The sequence below is a fragment of the Plodia interpunctella genome, chromosome 11, assembly GCF_027563975.2.
Source record: "Plodia interpunctella isolate USDA-ARS_2022_Savannah chromosome 11, ilPloInte3.2, whole genome shotgun sequence".
Taxonomy (NCBI): Eukaryota; Metazoa; Arthropoda; class Insecta; order Lepidoptera; family Pyralidae; genus Plodia; species Plodia interpunctella.
Window position 1 is genome coordinate 6,324,348 of NC_071304.1, and position 21,821 is coordinate 6,346,168.

At 32.6% G+C, this 21,821-nt stretch overlaps 1 protein-coding gene across 2 annotated transcripts; it reads right to left on the reverse strand.

The window, feature by feature from the left end:
- Positions 1-1,924: 1,924 nt before the first annotated feature.
- Positions 1,925-12,299, reverse strand: LOC128673443 (putative inorganic phosphate cotransporter). 2 transcript variants are annotated; one of them, XM_053751280.2, is made up of 10 exons: positions 12,044-12,299; positions 10,505-10,638; positions 8,776-8,981; positions 6,564-6,800; positions 5,890-6,099; positions 5,423-5,590; positions 4,768-4,984; positions 3,525-3,646; positions 3,100-3,216; positions 1,925-2,829 (listed from the first exon to the last, which is right to left on the reverse strand). In XM_053751280.2, exons 2-10 carry the CDS (start codon positions 10,605-10,607, stop codon positions 2,608-2,610), a joined length of 1,602 nt encoding a protein of 533 aa, XP_053607255.1. In that variant the 5' UTR covers positions 10,608-10,638; positions 12,044-12,299; the 3' UTR covers positions 1,925-2,607. The 2 variants fall into 2 exon arrangements, with proteins under 2 accessions (XP_053607255.1, XP_053607254.1); XM_053751279.2 differs by having other exon boundaries at positions 12,106-12,296.
- Positions 12,300-21,821: the final 9,522 nt, after the last annotated feature.

Sequence of the window (21,821 nt, forward strand, 5' to 3'; positions counted from 1 at the left end):
ACGTGTGCATTTGTCGTATACAACCAAAATCCAAATTTTCTAGTCACTAACATCAACGGTTACGAACTTTCATATTTACAGAGTTTCACCCCTTTCACCCCCTTCTAAGTAGAAATTCCAAAAGTCATCTCTTAGTGCTCACCTACCTACATGCCAAATTTCAGCTTCCCGCCCAGCAGTTTCGGGTGTACGTTGTCTGTCAGTCTGTCAGTCACTCAGTAACGGAAGAGTTTTATCAATACATATAATAAAATTGAAGAAAGGTCAAATTTGTACATTGGATTTTTTTAAAATTCTTCATGGAATATACTTAGTTACTGATGACGAAAATATAGTTATGGAAATTTTTGTCTGTCTGTCTGTCTGAACGCGTATCACTCGAAATCTACTGGACCGATTTGCTTGAAATTTGGTATGTAGGTACCTTATATACCGGGTAAACATCTTAGATACATTTCATCCCGGTAAATAGTCAGATTCCCGTAGGATAATTGAAAAACTAATTATGAATCAAAAATGCCTCAGAATCCCGGGTTAACATTTTATAGACATTTCGTCCCGGAAAATGAGGAAGGTCCTGTAGGTAAATTAGATACATTTCATCCCGGTAAATGGTTAGGTTCCCATAGGATAATTAAAAACGAATTATGAATAAAAAATGCCTCAGAATCCCGGGTTCGGCGTGGGTATTTTTTAATTTTACGATATTTCAGAATCTATTAATCCAATTTATGTGCTGTAAAGGACAAAATTTATTTTCGTGAAATTCTCTTGATGATGAAATAATCTAAATACTTACTCAATACGTTTAATAATAAGGATTATTATGCTTGAGTAAAAATGCACCTTTTAATTTACAATATATTTTTACATATAAAATGCCTTATAGATACTTAATTATAAAAGATAGTATTGAGTCGCTGACATTTTTATGGATCTACTAAAAACCTAAAATTTCGGAAGTAGGTACAATATATCATTTTGTCTGAGCGAAACCATACCGCTTTTAAAATGTCTTGGTGGCGCCATCTATTATCTTTATGTTCAAAACTAAAATATAACAAAATTAAATTGAAAATTGATACCTTCTAATTATATCTATATCAGACTTTCATCGATGATGACCCGATGAAGTTAACCCGGGATTCCGAGGAATTTTTCATTCATATCATAATTAGTTTTCATTTATCCTACGAGAACCAGACCATATATCGGGATGAAATCTATCTAAGATGTTAACCCTGTATATAAGGTACCTACATACCAAATTTCAAGCAAATCGGTCCAGTAGATTTCGAGTGATGCACTTCAGACAGACAGATAGACAAAAATTTCCAAAACTATATTTTCGTCATCAGTAACTAAGTATATTCCATGAAGAATTAAAAAAATATATCCAATGTACAAATTTGGCCTTTCTTCAATTTTATTATATGTATTGATGATATCTAGAATTCTAAGCAACACATCGCGATGAAACCTAAAACCTTCCACACTTTTTGACGACCTCTGTGGCGCAGTAGTAAAGTTCTTGCCACTGAACCGAGAGATCCCGGGTTCGATCTCCGGTCGTGTCATGATAATATAATGATCTTTTTCTGATTGACCCGGGTATCTATATATGTATTTGTTATAAAATATAGTATCGTTGAGTTAGTATCACAAACACAAGTCTCGAACTTACTTTGGGGCTAGCTCGATCTGTGTGATTTGTCTTAATGTATGTATTTTTAAGTTAGACCATCCGCTAATTATAACTGTGAAAACCGCATCAAATTGCATCCAGTTGTTTATGCGCGAACAAACATTTATATATATATATATATATATATATATATATATATATATATATATATATATATATATATATATATATATATATATATATAGGTGTAGATAATTGTACAAATAAAACACATCAGAATTTGTTTGTTCAATATTATTGTATTTAGTATTATAATACATAGGTACAAAGTCAAAACTATCTTAAAATCAACACTACATTTCGAGTTATTTTCGCTCTTTATTAATTAGGGGTAGATTTTCGGAAAAATAGCCATAGCTCTAACGATCAACGTTAAAAAGAGACGTCAAAATGTATTAATATTATCCATTCACTTTCAAAATAATATGAATCCACAAGTGTATATAATATGTGATATCAATAAATAAGAATTGTAAAAAAAAAATTACACATACACATATTTTAGAATAATTGTACGGAATTAATTTGCTTTTCCATATTGACTAGGCACTGGGCTTAATATTCATTAGACTGCTAAAAAGTTGGTAGCTACGTTTATTATCAATCTTATTCTTAACACTATTGTACTAATCTTAATGAGTATGAACACAATTGTCAAATTCAGATATGTAACTGAACAGACTTTCTTTATATATACGTAACGTATAATTAATAATTAACTACATAATTCATAAACAAATTTTAACAAATGGGAAACTATGCTTGTACTTTCAATATATCACATGGTTATGATATTATAGTTTACTCAGTGGATTGGCAACACACACTGGCCAAAAGCAGAAAATGTCTTCTCGCCTCATTTTCTTTTTACTAGTGTATGACAAAGATAAGTAAACTTGGAGTCATTCTTTATCCTCTCTTTGATCCAGCTGCACTGCTTCCACTTCTTGAGGGACTGTCTCTTTAATGAGGGGACCATATTTCCAGCCTGGTGGGTACCCGTATTGCCGTACGTCATCCCACCACTGTTGCTTACCATCAGCCCAGATGCAGTATATGACGTTGGTGCTCACTAATATTACGAAACACACCCAAAACGCTCCACGCCATTCTTTTAATGTTGACTGAAAAATAAAACAATATCGATAAATATTTACAAGTATATACCTACGTTCGTCAGTGATTATGAGCCTCACGACATAACCCAATTTTCCTATTTTATTGAGGAATACCTATAAAACAATAGACAACAAAAAAATCTTACAACTTTCTCATATTATAACGCATTTAGTGAAAGTAGTACTGTAAACTACATAACTAGCACATCATTCTATAATTATGAATGTAAGAGCATAAAATATCTAACAGTACGAGTATAAAATAGATGAACTTACATGGGTTGTCATCAAGCCAATTATATACGGCGTCAAAATGCCTGCGAAGGTGGAAGTTGTATTGACAAGAGACGTCAAGGAACCGGCGTAATTGGGAGCAAGATCCAGAGCATTCACCTGGAATTATTATAAAAATGAAAATAAAAAACATGCTCACATCTTTAGAGAAAAGGCTGCAGTAATTTGTTGTGCCGCTTCTTCTTCACCTGCGCTTTAAAAGTCAGCAGCAGATTTAGGCTAGATGATACAAGTATAATTTAACAAAATAGGATGATAATTTACATTGTAGTTATTTTTGATCACTATCAAGTCTGTAGTTCAAGTCAAATGAGAGATAATTATGTTCTTGTCAAAGGTCGTTCTGAAGTTTTTATCGCGTGCTGTGTTTTGTTAATATAAATTAAATTATTATTAGAAGTTGTTACCTTCATGCCACTATAGAATCCTCCCATGAGAGCCATAGACAAAACAAAGTACGCCATTGCGGCGTCTCCATTGCATCCAGAATATGATGCCAGGATAATGCAGATGGCCGGACCTGTCGCGGCTAAAATTATAAATGAATCTTCATTCAATAATCCATATTTATTAGTTAACTAACGGTCCAACCCGGTTTCGGGTAAAACCATAATAAAATAAGCCTATGTAACTCCTGAAGATTTCGTCTATCTATGTGCCAAAATTTCGTTAAATTAGTCCAGTTGTTTTTTTTTTACATAGGTAATTTTTTATAGTTTTGAAATTAATGACCTGATCAAGTGAGTTATTCCTGTGTGTTTATTAATTTCTTGAAAATCGTTACAATATTGAATCCAGTGTCGTATTTCTTTACATTGTGCTCATCGCAAATGGATCGTCAATCATTGTCCTCGTGCCACATTTCTGTTATTAAATCCCGCTTCTAGCGGATAAGCACGTGCGTTCTTGTAAATAATATACACCTAGCACCTATTAAATACAGACAAGTTGGTATTCTGTAAAGAAGATCATCTATTTATACGTTGTACATTTTATAAATGTATGTACTTTAAATGACTTTCTTAATTATTTACTAGCGCCGGGGCTTCGCTCCCTTGGGAATTTCAGGATAAAAATTGTATGTGTTATCCCAGGTTATGTTCTACCCATGTACCAAATTTTATATCAATCCGTCAAGTATATTTTGCGTGAAAGAGTAACAAACATACACACATATCCTCACAAACTTTAGCGATCCAATTATTTTATATCCCGTGCCTTATCATAAGAAGTTATCCTCTTCATAGTCGTATTCCTCATGACTGAGGGTCGTGGTCATTACATGGAATGAAACACACGTAACAACTTTCTTGGCATTATTAATGGAGTGGTTTGCCATTGCCTTCTCCATTTCACACACAAGTTAATAATCAACCAGTGTGCAGGTTTCCTCACGATGTTTTTCCTTCACCGGAAGCAAGTGATGATCTATGAAAACTACTATACAATACATGAGTCAGATTGGTATACAAACTCATGTGGCACGAGTAGGATTCGAACTTGGAACCTTTCGATCCTCAGGCGAGGGTCTTAACCATGACACCACCACCGTGTCGAAACTAAGAAGTTATATATATAATATATCGCAAATTTCAATTGTTTAACATCATAAATACCTAAAACAGTCTAACAACATCCGTTAATAATTACCAATTGTAGTGTGAATAATTCTTCCAGTCTTGATTGTGTGCCAGCCTTTCTTGATGCACAAGTCACACACAAAGCCAAAGATGAAAGAACTGATCCACATGGCAATGTACGGGAGCGCAGTCATAATACCGGTCTTCGCAATGTCGAATTTGAGGACGTCGTGAGCGTATTTAGGAAGATCTGAGACCATGGTGTAGTAGCCCCAGTCGTGACCAACCTGTGTTAGAAATGAATTATTGAGAAGATCCAAAATCATGAGATTACTGTGAAAAAGGCTGCGTTGATGTCTATTATGCCGCTTCCAATGCATTGGTAGTATACTTAGTTTTAAATTACGTATATCAGTGTATTAGGTTATTCAATCAAAATCAAACTATATATAATTAAATATACTTTTTTGTAATTTATACTTTTTATGTTGACTTAGGTTTTGTCATAAATAATTACGAAATTAATCAGTCAAAATCTGATATGATGACCGTTCAAAGCAGAGATAAAATAAGCAAGCGGTTCGATTGCCCGACTCGAATCTCTATGAGTCTCTATATCGGAAAATTCGCTCTGATTTGCTTGTAGAAAAGGTGTTCGCGACAAAAAAGTCTAGCAGTTAAGAAACAAAAGGAATTAAAGTTTATGAAATATTTCATATACTTACTGCAGCAAATACAAGTGCCCAGACTGGTGCCGATAGAAGTATTCCTTTCCATGGGACAGGATCCTTAGCTCCTTGATTTTCAGCGGTAGTTACATTGTTGTTCAAGTAAGTCAACTCTTTCTTCGTGATGAATGGATGTGTGTTTGGTGTACTATAGCATAGAAGGCTCTGAAATCGTTAAAATATGATTACTATTTTTGTAATATATATGTATTACCTACAATGAAATTTATTTTACATAATGTCAAGGTATAACAGATTAATAGATTCAATGTTACGCGTCTTTAACCTTTACGGAGTGGAGTAGCCAGAACCGAAAGTCCCTAAACAACAATAGCATTTGAAGTGGGGGGACGATATTGATTATCAGTAGCAACAAGCTGCCTTCGACAGAGATTTATTTATGTAAGGGTAGGCCTTTGTCTAGCAGTGGGCACATCAATAGACTAAAAAATAAAACATCTAACCCATAATATGAACCATAATATTCCAAATCCACCGAAGAAATAGAAGACATATGCCCAGTCCCTGCCTCCTGACAGCAGTATTCCAGACATAAAAGAGCCGAAGATGTTCCCAATCTGGGCTCCTCCAAAAACCAGAGCTCCTTGGAAACCCCTCTCGTGGGGTGGAACCCAGCGAGCAAGCATTATCATCAGGGCTGGCATTGTAGGACCCTGAAAAGTGATGTATTTGTTTATATATTTTTGACCATACTAAATATCTATACTTCCATACATAATTCTATAATACTATAAATATGAAAATCTATCTGTCTATTCCATTTTCATGGCTTAACGGCTGGACCGATTTTGATGAAATTTGGTATGCATATAACTAAAGAACCCCGTTCAAACATAACTCTCTTCCTTTGTCAAAAATCAATTCCTGAAATACTATAATGGGAGGTTGAAAGTTTGTATGAAAATCATGTTGAAAAGACGACTTAATTGGCTATCACACAAAAATTAGTAATCTTCTAATTGTGTTCTAGAAATCAGTAATCTGGCATTGGTAAACACATTAATCACAAAAAATATAATTGTGCTGTCAGAAGTAATTGTTCGACGCTGCGATTTCGATATGGATTTGAAGGTGTGGATGTGAGTAGTATAAATACAAATGATACAAAACGTGATACCTCTCCCATTCCTTGAAGAATTCTCAATATGAACAGCCATGTGGCGCCACCCGCCCTCGTGACGACTGGAGTGAGGAAGGTAAACAAGGCTGTGCTAAGTAATCCCAAGCCAAGGGTCCACTTTCCACCCACTTTCTCCGCAAAGTACCCTCCTGGCACTTGCGTGGCGGCGTAACCGTAGTAGAAAGCGCTCAATATTAGACCTTGGGTGGCTTGATCCCACTCACCTATAGCGTACTGAAATAAAAAATGTATACCTAATCATTTTATGATTAGCTTTTATTTCGTGCCTATTACGTATTATTGACAATATTTCGGGTTCTAAGCAACGTATCGCGAATAAATTCATACCAGATTTTAAGTTACACCATTGGTTATACAATTACTATAAAAACCACATCCGATCGCATCCAGTAGAATTCGCGTGATGCGCGAAGAAACACACAGACAGATAAAATTTATTTTAAAATACCAAGCGAAAACTCCCAAATGAGAAAGAAACAAGCTTCGCCTATGTCGGTAAAACTATATTCGTAAGGTCTCACACTAATTCTACTTGTGCTTCATGAGTTTGTAATTAAATCATGTTTAGTAGTCATCATATGCCGGCTATACACATAAATTCGAAATTTTGAGAATGTGGAAAACATTGCTGGGTTTCATTGCGGTTATTAAAAGTTCGCAATCACTCGCATCGTAATCTCTGTGAGTTCGGCGATAGTGTTTATCCGGCAATAGACTGCCACTTGTTTCCGCTCAGCAAAAGGACCACAATCTCTTCGTAAAGTTATATTTCTCATGGCCTATCACAATTTATATAAATTGTAGTAGGTATTTATATTATTAACTGGGGATGTAGATCTAACTTTGTATAACTAGTTGTGTAATTTTTTACAAAATTGTGAATATTTTAAAAACAACTTAACCGATTTTAATGCCCCACGAACTTAAAAATTCTATTGGCAGATCCTATATACCTTTTAAATTTCATCAAATCAGACCAACGGTTCAAAAGTTATGGCGTTACAAATAAACATACATAAAAATATTTTTGCCCCAAATCGAATTGTAGACCTCGCTCGCTTGGCTCGCTCGGTCAACTATTACTGGTTTTTATCATAGCTATTTTCTGAATTCCATCTGGAACAGTACATTTTTCTAGGATAAGAGGCCGACCATAGCTCATCCCATATCATATGTATGTGAAATTTTAAGAGGCAACAAATTCAACAAGAGGTAACGAGTTCAAAATACAACTATAAAATAGCATAGGTAGTGAATGTTTTCGAAGTTGAATTTTGGATGATATAATTGTTCATTTATCTTCTTTTTCATTCATCATAAATTGTTTTAATTAGTCTTGGAATAGTGAAATAGGGACATCCTGATAAGTTAAACGGAAATTTGGAGTCCCTATTATTGAAGTACAAGGGCAAATTTATCAGTCAAGAATTTTAATTACCCTTTTAAAAAATTATCAAACGTTATGTCTCGTGGGAATTCATTTTAATTTATGTCATGGCCAATGTTGTAGGTATAATGTTGTAATTTGGGGTCTATACTATTTGTTGTATTCCAAATGTAGCTTGACGCAATATAAACCTATATTTAAGTACTAAGTTAATCATACTAATATTATAAAGAGAAAATATTTATATATTTGTTTCAATGTTTGTAATGAATAAACTCAAAAAACGCTCCGCCACTTTTGATGAAATTTGGGACGTAAATAGAAGAAACTTTCAATAGTAACATAGGCTAGGCTAGGTTTTTTTACGTAAACGGAGCCGGTGCGGGCCACTAGGCGATTCTAGGAACGATTAGTCTAAATAGATCGTGTCTCAGTGGTGTTTCAATTGCAATGTTATTTACTACAGTTTTGGTAACTTGATACCTATCCTAATTAGGCCACAATACTAGAATCAAGCCTAATTGTGCCCATATTTTGAAATATAATTTAATAAGAAACGTAATACCTACCCGTGGCTTTACCCGCGTATATATATACCTTAGATATATTTACAATTTATACTCGTAAAAATAAGATTTTTATGTTCCAAGCCAATCTAACCTTTGATAATGATAACCTTCAACCCTTATTCAAATCTTTATTAGATATATTATGTTGATTACATAATTAATACATATGTATAACCATTTCTTCTATTTCATGAAAATTCAGCGAAATATGATCCTTGATTACTATACTCACAGGATTTTCGATTACATGCGAGGTACTAGTGTTGGTGACAACTTCGTTACTGGTACATGCGTCTGCGTCGACGTATGTATCCCGCGATTTGTTTACTCGCACCATTTGAGTAATGGCGAGGTTGAGGCACACTCGCATAGTGTACGCGTTGCATACGCCGAGCAGACCCATCACACCAAGTATGTATCGTTGTGGAATGAAACAACCTGCGAAATGGTAACGTAGTAAGAAACTTCAGAAATTAGACCTTAACATACACTTTTCACTTCATATTCCAAATCAAATAAATACCTATCAAAGCTACAAACTACATATAACAAAACATACACATAACAAAAAAGGGTCTTGAAGTGATTGCTAATTTTTTTTTCAACCAAATCAATGATCTAACTGCATTGTTACAGCCTAGGAATTGTCACATGATCTGATAAAAAATTCATTTTCTGACCTTGTCACCTACCCTATTTTGATACAAACTATCAACATTGTGCCTACAAACAAAGGCTACTATTTAATTCTATTTAATACTTATTATCAATTCAGGTAAAATCAAGTGAGAAAAAAATCAGATTTGTTGAGCTTATCGTCTTGTAAATAAAAGGGCATCGACCGCGGCAACATTTCTGCAATGTCAATGAACCTGAACGGGAGTTTATGCCATAGAAATTGCATGATATAACACAAAGCAAGTTTGCCTGAGAAAGTCTGTGTGGGAAGGTTAGACCTACTTCTTCATTCAAAGCCCGCTACTGTACTGGAATGAACCCTGGAAGATGGCATAAATCAATTTAATTGTGCAGCATAATAAGTCAGCTCAAGGTCCATCGGCATAATGTATGGATATGATACCTAATTACATGTATAAAACTTAATGTGCTTAGTGCGAATATCGAACTCATTTCAAACCCGTAGGAGCCAGACCGTATTCACTGGATGTGACTTATTTATATTTATTTTTAATATTTTTATAGTATTTATGTATGCGTCTACTTGCCACTAGATGGCGGTAAGTAGTTGTAAAAGTCATGTCATTACAAATATTTTTGGAATCCAAAATAACTTCAGATGTTAAACAATAAATAATTATAATGATACAACAATATGAATTATTCGTTCAAAGAACTAGGTAATCGGAAAGCAAGTTTATTTGTGAGACAAATTAAAATAAACCCGACATTCAATATTCATTTCGCTAGAACTTTTGAACGGCTGAACCGATTTTGATCAAACATATCTAAGAACCACCGCATAAAAATTTTCTATCAAATAAAAAAACGCATCGGTTCACCCGTTAATGAGCTATGGTGCCACGTACACTGACAGACAGACAGGCGGTACAAGTGTACACGTACACTTAGCGCTCAAACTTACAACACCCCTCTTTTTGCGTCGGGAGTTGATATATCAACATGTCGCTAGACAGCTGGATAAAATATATGAACTCAATTTATTACTTGATGTTATGGGTACATTCATGGAATAAAAAATATAACTATAGTTAGATGCAGTCAGCTACATGATGACAATGACGATATTGTGTAAGTACAAAGAGTTCATCAAGGAATAAAGAAGGTTCAATCCATGGCTCATCCGTTATCTTGTCCATCCTTCTGCTCCATAGAACAATGAGACCATGACAAGGCAATTGCTGATCTAAATTCATAATAATTTGCCTGCTATTTCGACTCGACAAGAAAAAAAAACATGTGAAATATAATCTTGCACTTACATGATCGTAAAGTTCGTGTAAGGGCATTGTCCACCGGCTTTGGAACTCTGGTCTTCTGGCCGAGCAGCTTGTGCGCCTGCGCGGGAGCATCACGGTCCTCCATTTTTGAGATTATCACTTATTTCTCAATTAACCTGAAAATCGTAAATTATTTTAAAATATTTTATTGAGTATAGTCTTTTTTTTTAAATGATCGATTGATATGATGTCCAAATTCCAAAGTAGAAAATCCTCAATGCATATATTTGTAGTTAGCTGAGCTCCAAGAATTAGACTTTTCAATATTGTTATAAAACAACTTTTACGCCTTAATATTTATCATCGATTTTTTGTAAAAAATCAAATATGTATAGTTACAACTGTCATATAAACTTTGCTTTTTTAAAATTTTGAGTGAGAAAGATACAACATGTGAGATTCAAAAATGTCACAAATATTTTGAAACAGAAATGTAACAGAGGTACTTAATCAAAGTGTTCATTGGGCTGATACTAGATACATAATGCTTACTACGAACTAAGTATCATGTTGAAGGCCAAACGGTTTTATTGTATCTATATCAGAATGTAATTTACATATACCTGTTAAATTATTGTAATTCAATCAAGTACGGATGAGTATAAAAACTATATATATTGTTTTATGTGACTTTGTATAATTGGATCGTAAATTTAAAATAGCATATTACGTCTTCCGACTTGGTCTTGGTATGATTTTTACTTTATGTTTTTTTTTTATACATACAATCGATGATTTTAGTTAGCTGTATATGAGCTCTATATTGCGATAACAGCGGCCAATCCACACTGACTTTGAAGATGTTAAAGTGCCGCTGACAGACCAAAGAAATTGTGCAGGTTTTTTTTTAATTTTTACTACCAACAATATATACCTACTTCGCTATCATACGCTGCCATTAAACGAATCATTACATAGTATAAGTAGCCGGTATGGCTAGACAGCAAGCCGTCTTATCTTTAGCGCCATTAGATGGATTATATACAAATATTACATGTGCAGTCGACAGCATACTCAAGGCTTATCAGAAATCATTGCAAATTCGCCACTATTTCCGTTGCATAAAATTCTATACAAGCTACAAACTTGAGATGCGGTTGATTGTACTATATTTAGGATCGCTATTCGGACAAATTGAATTTAATTGTAATTTGAATTTATTAAACTTTTTTTATACAGTATTTGAATCAAAATAATGTTTCAATTGGTAAATAAGAAACACTTAAACCGTAATAATGACAACAAGGAAAACGGATGGTAAAACAAGATGCCTATTCTAATAATGTTTGTATCTTTAAAACTATAAAACAGTTGGTCGTAAATATCAACAAGAACCCTTGACACAAACGTTAAAATTAGAGTATCAAAGTATTTTTATAACGTAATTCTAGACTTAGTTAAGTCATTATATTTAACGGGAAATAAAGTGTTGATATTTTTTGACATTTATAAATCATTTATGTCACTTTCGAATCAAAGGAATCGCAAGATAGTGAAATATTATCGGAATAAAAAAGTTACCACTCTTGCATATAAACAAAACTGGAAAACACAAAACTTAAAAATCACTGTCATCAAATCACCTATAAATATGCAGAGTGCACAGAAAATCCAATATAAAACAATAAAGGTTAATCGCACATAACTACATTGTACACATTCACTATCACAGTAACACTGAATGATATGCGTACGCGAATAACATTTTATAACATTTATCAATTCGCTGGATCAACAGGCGCGCGCGTCTATCGGTTGTATGGCAAATATTGTCATCTCTTGGCTGTGCCCACGCGCACATGTTAGCCTTGGGCGAGCCACCAACACGAAGCCTTCGACCAATCCAGTTGGGTGTAGAGTAGACCGCGCTGCTCTTGCCTCCACATCGGATCGATTTATTCGTAATTCGCTATCAATAGTGATTTAATGAGTTCACTAAGAAATCAATGCATTGTGTGCCGATAACAAAGTTTACCTTCCTTTGCAATAATGTAACAAACATTACATATACTTACTCGTATATATGTTTGAAATTTATTTACAATTTTAATGTTTTATAATGTAAGTGCGAAGAAATTACATTACAAACAAGTTGGTTATGTTTATGTTCACTAATGTCATATGTATGTATATAAATTAGTAAAAGCATAAATATGTTTATATTAAGCTTTTACTTGTTTATATTCATAAACTTTACTTGGTGAGCATTTTGTCATAAATATAATTTTATTGATAGAAATAAGAAAGAACAAAAAAATTCCAAAAAAATGTACATTTTGGTGTTAAATGTTAAATTTACATGTTTTACCGAATATGGGTACGCAAATGAGGAGTATGCTTTTCACTATTACAAGTAACAAAAAAGTAATAATCTATGTAGGTATATACTATATACTCATAAAAAGAAAAAATCTGACTGAGTCTATCATAAAAGAAATAATTTAAAGTATAATAACATTTGTTAGTTAATAAAGACTTGAGGGGGCTTCATATAAAAAGTTTTCTTAATCTTTACACAAATTGGTCTTTATATGATGCATTGATTCTAATTATTGCATTTACAAGATATTATAATGTAAAAAAACAAATAATTATGTAAAAGAATGTGTTGATTACACATACACATTTTGTGAATTTTTACACTAATACAAATATTTGTTAAATACATACATGAAAACCAATAAAGTAAATTTAAAATGTATCTTGCTACAAAATACATTTACTACATGTAAATGTATTTTGTCTCTAGTTTCAACAAAAGACAAATAGAAGAATATATCTTTACTTAACTTTTGCAATATTATTTTTATATATAATTATATTCGCTCAATATTAACTTGTATTAAGTATGTTAAGATAATTTGATATTACCTGAGCCTATCTCCAAGCAAAATCTAATCCATGATTATTTTAAAGAATCACGTAGTTGGATTCTGTTAATTCTCTTCTTGAAAATTTTCACCCATTACATGGCAAGTTCTGATGAAAAAATCCAACGATTCTAGAAAATCTTCAAAACACAAACATCATTCGTTTTTGTAATTACAAGAACAAAGCCTTGAACTAACATTATTCAAAGGAACTATGTTCTATTATTGTATTATGGGCAGTAAAATTGTATGACACTATCATCCATATTATGAGTAATCATTTCATATAGAACTCTAGCAAGTGGATGGCATGAAAATACGTGAATCATCAGTACATCAGTACCTACATGTTACCATACCAACAACATAGTAAGTTTACAAGTGAGTACAACGAAATCGAAGTATTTAAAGAACCTATTTGAGAAATACCGATCATCAGATATCAAATTTTCATAACCTTGCAAGTTTTTGCATATTGCATTTGATTTTAAAAATATAAATCTCATATTTGACTTATTTATCAGCTACAAATATTTGACGTCGTAAAGTAGATACATTTATATGACTTTCAGTATATTTGCTTCTCGTTTATCTGAAAATGAAGAGTAAAGTAGGAGTTATCGGATATTACATAGGTACTAAGCTCTAAAAGGAACAATCGTATTGTCTTAAAGGTTATTCATAAAGATCTTAGTTTGTACTATTGGCAGTACACTAACTCACCAGATTCATTGCAAACATGCCACTATAATCGAGGATAGACACTTAAAACAAATAAGTAGAGCCTCGAAAGCTGAGTCGGACGTTTCGGATAATGGAACAGACAAATTTGATATATTGTTCCCGACTTTGTACAAGAGTATTTGGATTATATCTACCTATAAACAAAAAAATACGAAATTATTTTATAAATTATAGTAAACTGCAAGAACAAAATCTAAGACGATACATAATAATATCTGCACACTAGCACCACCTTGCTATTCAGCTATGTATCGCAAGTTCAAAGATTTAATCACATAGGAAAGACAGACCTGGTACCCGTTATTTTAAGACTTGACTTTTGGTCCTAAGGCCCTCAGCTGGGACAGAGGGCTTCGCTAGGTAGTGATACGCCCTCGTGATCTATCTCTAGATCTATCTTGGGCAATGCGCTTCTCCTCAGACCAGGGTGTAAATTCTACTAATGATAAATAATTATCGTGTCTTATAATAGCTATTATTGCGTGTCACATAGGGCTATAATTTGAAAGCAATTTTAGCATAAAATGAGGAGAACAGATACCCGCGTGAGTGCGGTCAATCCAAGACCAATTGAATTTTAAATACTTTGTGTGTATTGATCAATTAATAATTACAATCGAACGAACAATCCAGTAAAATTTGAACCTGATAAACATTGATATCGGAATGAACTTGACATCGAAATTTATTGCACTATAAATTTAGTATGGCATAGTAACGAAACGAATGCTTCATATCAGTCTTAATAATAGATAATATTTGTCTGTCTGTCCTAAGTATGTAACGCCAAGGCCACAGTTAATATAAATTTTCCTTTTCTTACTGATCTAGGCCAGTTTACGACGCTAGATGACTGCCAAAGGAAAACTTGAAAAAAAAATACATCAGTGCTAATTTAAGCAATTGATCTTAACTCTCGAAAATAAATGTATACAGTTTTTTTTTTGGATGGACTGATTTAAAAAATATTCTGTATGTATATCAAATGCCTTTGTCGACCTTTGTTGACCTTCAGTATCCGACTGGTTATAAATAGGTACCTTAAGCTTTTTTTGTTCAAATTTAAATTTATTATCAGAAAAACGTGGGCACTCAAACGGACAATCAACTTTGGACTAATCTAATAACACGAATGTTTCATTGATACTTGACTTCTTAAGCAATATCAGTATCAATGTAAAATTATATTTTTATTTAGCTGTTAGTGTCCTACTGCTGAGCAAAAGTCTTAACAAAATAATTACAGATAATATAGATAATACTAATACTTAAAATACACAATGTCCATCTCTAATCTATAATCAATATCTGTTATACTATTGATTAAAAAGCAGCATTCAGGCAAAAATATTTCTCCGTATAGTTCGTATATGTATACCTATACCTATATATCTAGTACCTATGTTAATTCTTTAATTATTAAGGCGCTATATACACTACACTAACGCTAAATTCTTTATGTAATGTGACGTAATATGTTAAAATCGTTTTTATTTTTCGATGATTATTAGTCAAATCGAAAATCTGTTTTTAATTCTCGTCAAATTATTTAACAAAAAAAATTTGAAAATGATAAAATTTTACCTTCTCTTCTTATTTGAAAAATCATCACGCACTAATAAAAAAATAGTTTTAGTGACAACACTTTTCGCTATTTAAAATGATTTTTCTTACATATCTAATGCTGCTTTTAATTTTATTTCAACTGTACAATTTTTAATATTAGGTACCTAATTTATTGTTCTACGACATCTTGCGACTAGCTCTATTTTCCTATTATGGGTTAAGGCGTCTGTTTAAATTATTGCATCCTTCGAAGTTCATATTATTTTTTAAAGCTTATTCTCCGTAAATATTTAAATTTGTCTCGACTGATGTTCTTATAAATTGCCACTGCGTATATATTTGAAAACAATTATTCACATTTTTATTATACGTAGAGAAACTTCAATTTTTTCAATCAATCTTATTGTTTACAGTTAAAGTAATTTATTTTGTATTTAGAAACAATTTTACGAGCAATGTTTTGCTTTGCTGAATGTAGCCTTCTAGCTTAATTATCCAATTCAGACAAAGTGGCCACTTCGAAGGAAATGGGTAATTAAGCTCGACAGACAACACGATATCTATCTATAGATTCTTTAGGTGGTAGACGCCGACTGGTTGCCATACACGCTGAAGCATAACTATTAGAAGTAGAAACCTGTTTTTTATACTGCTAAGCAGACAAACATGTCTGTGAGTCATCTGATGGGCAGTGGTCAGGACAGCGAGGAACAACTGTAACAAAAGCGCATTGCCAAACCTGAAGGACTCTTTTCACGCCCTTTTTAAAGAATGGTGAACTCTGACATCTCTACATGCATCTTGAAGTGTTTTTCATTACCCTAAAGAATATTTCATTCTCTATTTATATATTTCTTAACTGGCGATGTAAAACAATGTTTGAAATGAGAAAAAATGTTGAAGACGTTGTCAAAAATAAAAATAGCCACTATCTTGGTAAGTAATATTGAATATGTAAAACTATCGCCACATATTATACATTCATAAAATGCCACATATATAGCAACATATTCGTGCTAAAATTATTACTAGATACTACTTACATACTACACAGGAAAATTACCTAAAAATACCACAAAGTCGTATAACCTAACGTTGTATAGTATACAGTAGATTCTTCACTACACTATTATCATTGAATGTCATTCCTATTCATGAAAAGTACTTTGTATAGTACTCTGTTTAGTTTACGCTCTGATGCATCTGTGTCACAAATGTGTGTAATATTGACCTTGCGATGGCAGTAGAGAGCGCGCTTTTCCCTGACAAAAAGAACAATTTAGTTCTCTGTTTTTTTTTTAACATTTGACAATGGTTCTAAAGAACAGTTAGTAATTATCGTGTACAAATTATAATAATTGCAAATGTTAAGAAATAAAATATATAACATTAATGCAATATTTAACTCAGATAGCTGCAATCGACATAAAAAAATCATCATTAGAAAAGAACATTACTTTACTCAACTGTAAAATATAAATGGTACATGTTTATATTGTATATTAACGATACCTGTTATTGCCATGTTAGTTACTATATGGCTAAGATTTTACGTAAATATACTTCTATTCTGTCAATATTATATGAGCAATCATTCAACTATTTTTCAGCATAAAAAATCTGATAAACGCATGTAGTTAAAGATGATTTAAAAATAGTTAATTTTCATGTTGATTGAAATAGATAGGACTTACTGTAATTACTTGCTATTTGCACATTACAATTTAATTAATTAAGTACTTAGTTTTTAATGGCTCAAATGCACGCATGTTGACCGAAAAGTCCCATATTCCAATTTTATTTGTGTTGCGTGAGTTTGTATTCCTTCTGAACTCACATTAATAGAACACTATATGCTTCCGGAGAAAGAAAACATTGTGAAAAAAGAGCACTCTATGGTTTTGAAGCTTGTGTGTGAAATGGAAGAGGCAATGACAAACTACACCATTAGTTTTGCCAAGAAAAATCGTTGGGTGTGTCATGTTCGATTTAATATCACGGTCTACAGCAAGAGGATCACGTTAAGCTCATTTTTTTTATTGTTGGAAATATTTCATTTGAATACAAATCTAGACATAAAAATCATCTTAAGTACCGCTTCGAATCGTACCTGAAGCTAATTTTGCTATAATAATATAAGAGTAGGTTGCACCAACTTTGACGTTAACTTTAACCTAAGCCCCGTTGTCGTTTAGATTAAATGGGGTAATCTGCGTTTTTGTATCATGCACCTTTAGTTAACTAATTAGAAATACGTATTTGTTTTATAGCACAATATCAGAAGATTAACACGTAGACTAAGCAAAGATTTGATAAAATTGATCGATTGCTTAAATTTTTTTACTCTGATGGTTAATGTACACGCATCATAGATCATCGGAAACAGAAAAGAATACATGTATATATTGAACAAAAATATTCTTATTTTTTCATCTGGTTTAATTTATTTTAATATTCTTATTTTTTCATCTGGTTTAATTTATTAAACCAGATGAAAAAATAAGAATATTTTATATCGCAAGAAGAGTTCAGTTCATGAGATTCAGCACGGACTGACGGACGGACACTTCATTCTTAATTTTTCCTTTTGTTGTTGGGTACGGAATCCTAAACATAATATATTTTAGTCTCTGAAGTCTTATTCAAAAGTGAATAGGCTTATGTAAAAGTCAAAATTTTTACAAATAAGTTCACACAAACTTAAACTACTAATTCGAGTTAGCGCTCCATTATAATGACATAATAATGCCCTTTGGTACAAAAAAAAGGCCTCACAAGGTTGCAAAGTCATGGTCATACATTGTGCTTCTTAGTCCAAGAGCTGGACACAAGTTTATCACTTTAATTTATATATCCGTTTTATAGAATACTAGCGGCCATCTCGTCCTCGCGGATAAAATCATCACCATTAAAAAATTATAACTACCTACAATTAAGTACAAAACCCGTCCGGCAGTTTTTTAATTTGTCGCGCTCATACAAAAATACAAACAGATAGACACTATACAGGACTAACCGACGCTCAGCTGCTGAGGAAGTAACCGGGAAAACGCTCAGATGAGAGATAGAGAGAGAGACTACAGGACTTTTTTTAAACATATAAGGATAGTAAAACATATAACAATAATTTATTAAAATAAAACGCAAAGGACACTTAGTGGGAAAATAAATTAATATGAATATGTCATGAAAGCAAATAATCTCTTGTATGATATTCATATTTCCTTATTTCCATATTTGCACGTAGGTACCGTAAGAATATGAATATCATTATGGCATATAGGTTCAATACAACGCATGTAAAAATTGTATTTACGAAAAGATAAAATTTGAAATACACATAATTTGGTACATTTTGGTATTTGTCTTAAATACGTTGTGGGGTATGCTTGTACATATATATAATTCAAAGTTCATGGATGGGCTAAAACAATCGTTATTAACACTTTTATGGGCAATAGATTACGTAACAGGCACAGACACACAGACTTAGCTTACTTAACGTATTTGTAATGATGTCATGTATAATAAATACCTATGTATTTACTAATCTTAATAACTTTGCCCTTCAATTTACATTATCTCACTTAATTTCCCTAATGTTTTAGTACAAAGATACGTTCGTGTTTTCAATTGTTTAATTATGTAATTGGTTACCTAATTCAAATTAAGCATTAAAGTGTTTTTTCACAAGTATATTATTATTAATATGTGACATTTACAGATCGAGACAAAACGTACTTTAACTAAAAGTAGGCTTTATAACTTTATTCAATAACAGGGCGAGTATGCACTTCGTAAAAAAAAAATAACAACTTGTTTATTAATAACCTGGTAACTGTTCTTGTTTGTACAAAAGTATTTATCTGGCAACACTTTATTGCAGAAATGTAACAGTATGTATATCTACATAAATAAATTCTAACGAAGAATCAAAGTAGACGTTTTAACTGTGTTTCCTAGAAATGGATTTATAGCAGCCAGTAAATCAGTCGCGAGGTATATAATCAGTGTTATTTTTAGACTAGCATAATTATAACCTGGTTGGTGGTTATAAAAATATCTCATAAAATTAGATTGTTTCATATTGTATCATCTGACCAATTATATTTTTAACTTTGATAATTTTTCATGTTCTTTTTGGTTTATATAGAAATACAATTATGATTCTTAAAACTTGTAAATTTTATATTTTGAAAATGTGACAGGGTTATTCAACTATAACTGAAGATAAATTACTCTTGTGGTTGAGATGATTGAGTGAGGAAAACATTTATTTTTTAGGTGACATGAATTCTTTACTGCCAAAAACTAACGTAGACCTACGGGAGTAAAGAGAATGATAAACTCGGACTAATTATAAAAATTAGATAATACTTGAAATTAATAATATGTAACATCAATTTTCCTTTAAAGTGTTGCCATTGCAATGAGTAATAAGAACAGTGAGACCCACCCTAGTTAGTTCGTACTTTCATATCGACTAAGAGCTATGCCGCATTGCTCAAGCGTGCCGCGTTGCGACGACGCACCACGATGTAGCTACGTTATGCTTGGTTGCCTTCTTTAGGTTTTGACGTACGTAAGTCGAGACTTCATATAATTTCTACGCTGTTCTGCGTTGGTCCGTTGACGGACGTCAACGTGTCGGAGCGCGACTGAGGAACGGGGCATGGCTCTAAAGATTATTATTGTATGCAACAGGTCATATTAATGATGATCGTTTAAATATTTAAATGACAGCCTACCAGACAAGGTTAACTTGCAGATTAGTATTCTCAACAGACTAATTTATAACTAAGAGGCAGAGAATAATTAAAGGTAATTATCCACTATGTTAATGCTAAAATGTGTTCATTGATCTTTTAATTGAAGGACTTTCATTCAGTCTTCAATGGTTTTATATAGCATTGCAATATAAATAGTCACTATGCAAAAGCAATAAAGTGCTGTATGTCTAAATGAGAAGCTGAAGTATTTGCTTCGATAATAGGTCAAAATCTACATCTATTCTACATTCTATATATACACGTTAGTACATCTTTTAGAAAATATCACTACATGCTACAAAAGAATCTCGCCCTTCGCGTCTGTCTCTTTCTAAGCTTTCTTCTTTTAAACCAGGCAACGGATTTTTTTAATTTTTTTAATTTATTCCCGAATGTGCGAAACCGAGCAGGGTCGCTAGTACCTATATAATTAGCAATTAACAACAAAATAAAACTTAGGTTTGTGCGTGCGCTTTGAATGAGCCGGTTTATAAAAAAATGACTTTCATGTTTTCCATAATAAGGTGCAAAACATTTCATTTTTTCCAAAACAAACATGACCATAGGTACCTATATCGAAAATAGTCCTTATCTGCCTTACCATTCAGTTCCAGCGCAGCCCGATCGTATTGCGATCCTATTGTTGTTCAATTGTTTTTATTATCTCCAGGACCGAAGGGGGAGGGAGACATACAAAATAAAACTTTAGTTCCCGAGGGCATTTAAGCAGGCGAAGCCGCGGATAAACAGCTAGTACCTACTATGTGTATGACAAAAGTTCAAATCTCCTGAGAGTTCATTAAATAAGTTAACAAACTTCGTCTGAACATGAAAATACTCCTCGTGAAGCAAGTAGACAATAAGCCTAATGTAGTATCTTCTAAAGGGCTACGATACATAAATAATTGTTGTGCCTCAACTACATAATTAAGTAGTTACATTGACGTGGCGGAAACAATAAATTATGAAATACAAATAAATAACCTACAAAAGAAAACCCTATTTATTAATATGTATTTTACATTCTGTGTGCCTGTCTGTCTGTCATAACGCTGTAGGTGTTTCTTGAACCATAGGTACTTGTATATGATTTTAATAATATTTTGTTTTCGCTGCGACTTTTTTCTTTTTTTTATCTAACTATTCCAGTCGCTTTCCTATCTTTGGTCATTATCTTTATAAAGAATGATTGGATGAATACATTTAAATCCACTCAAGTATACATACAAATTATGTTCTTTTATACCTTCAAACATAATCATTATATTTATATCCACAAAATTTGATTTTTCTGCGCTTTTTGAAGTAAAAATAAAGATATATTTATGTACCTCTGCATGTAAATGAAAC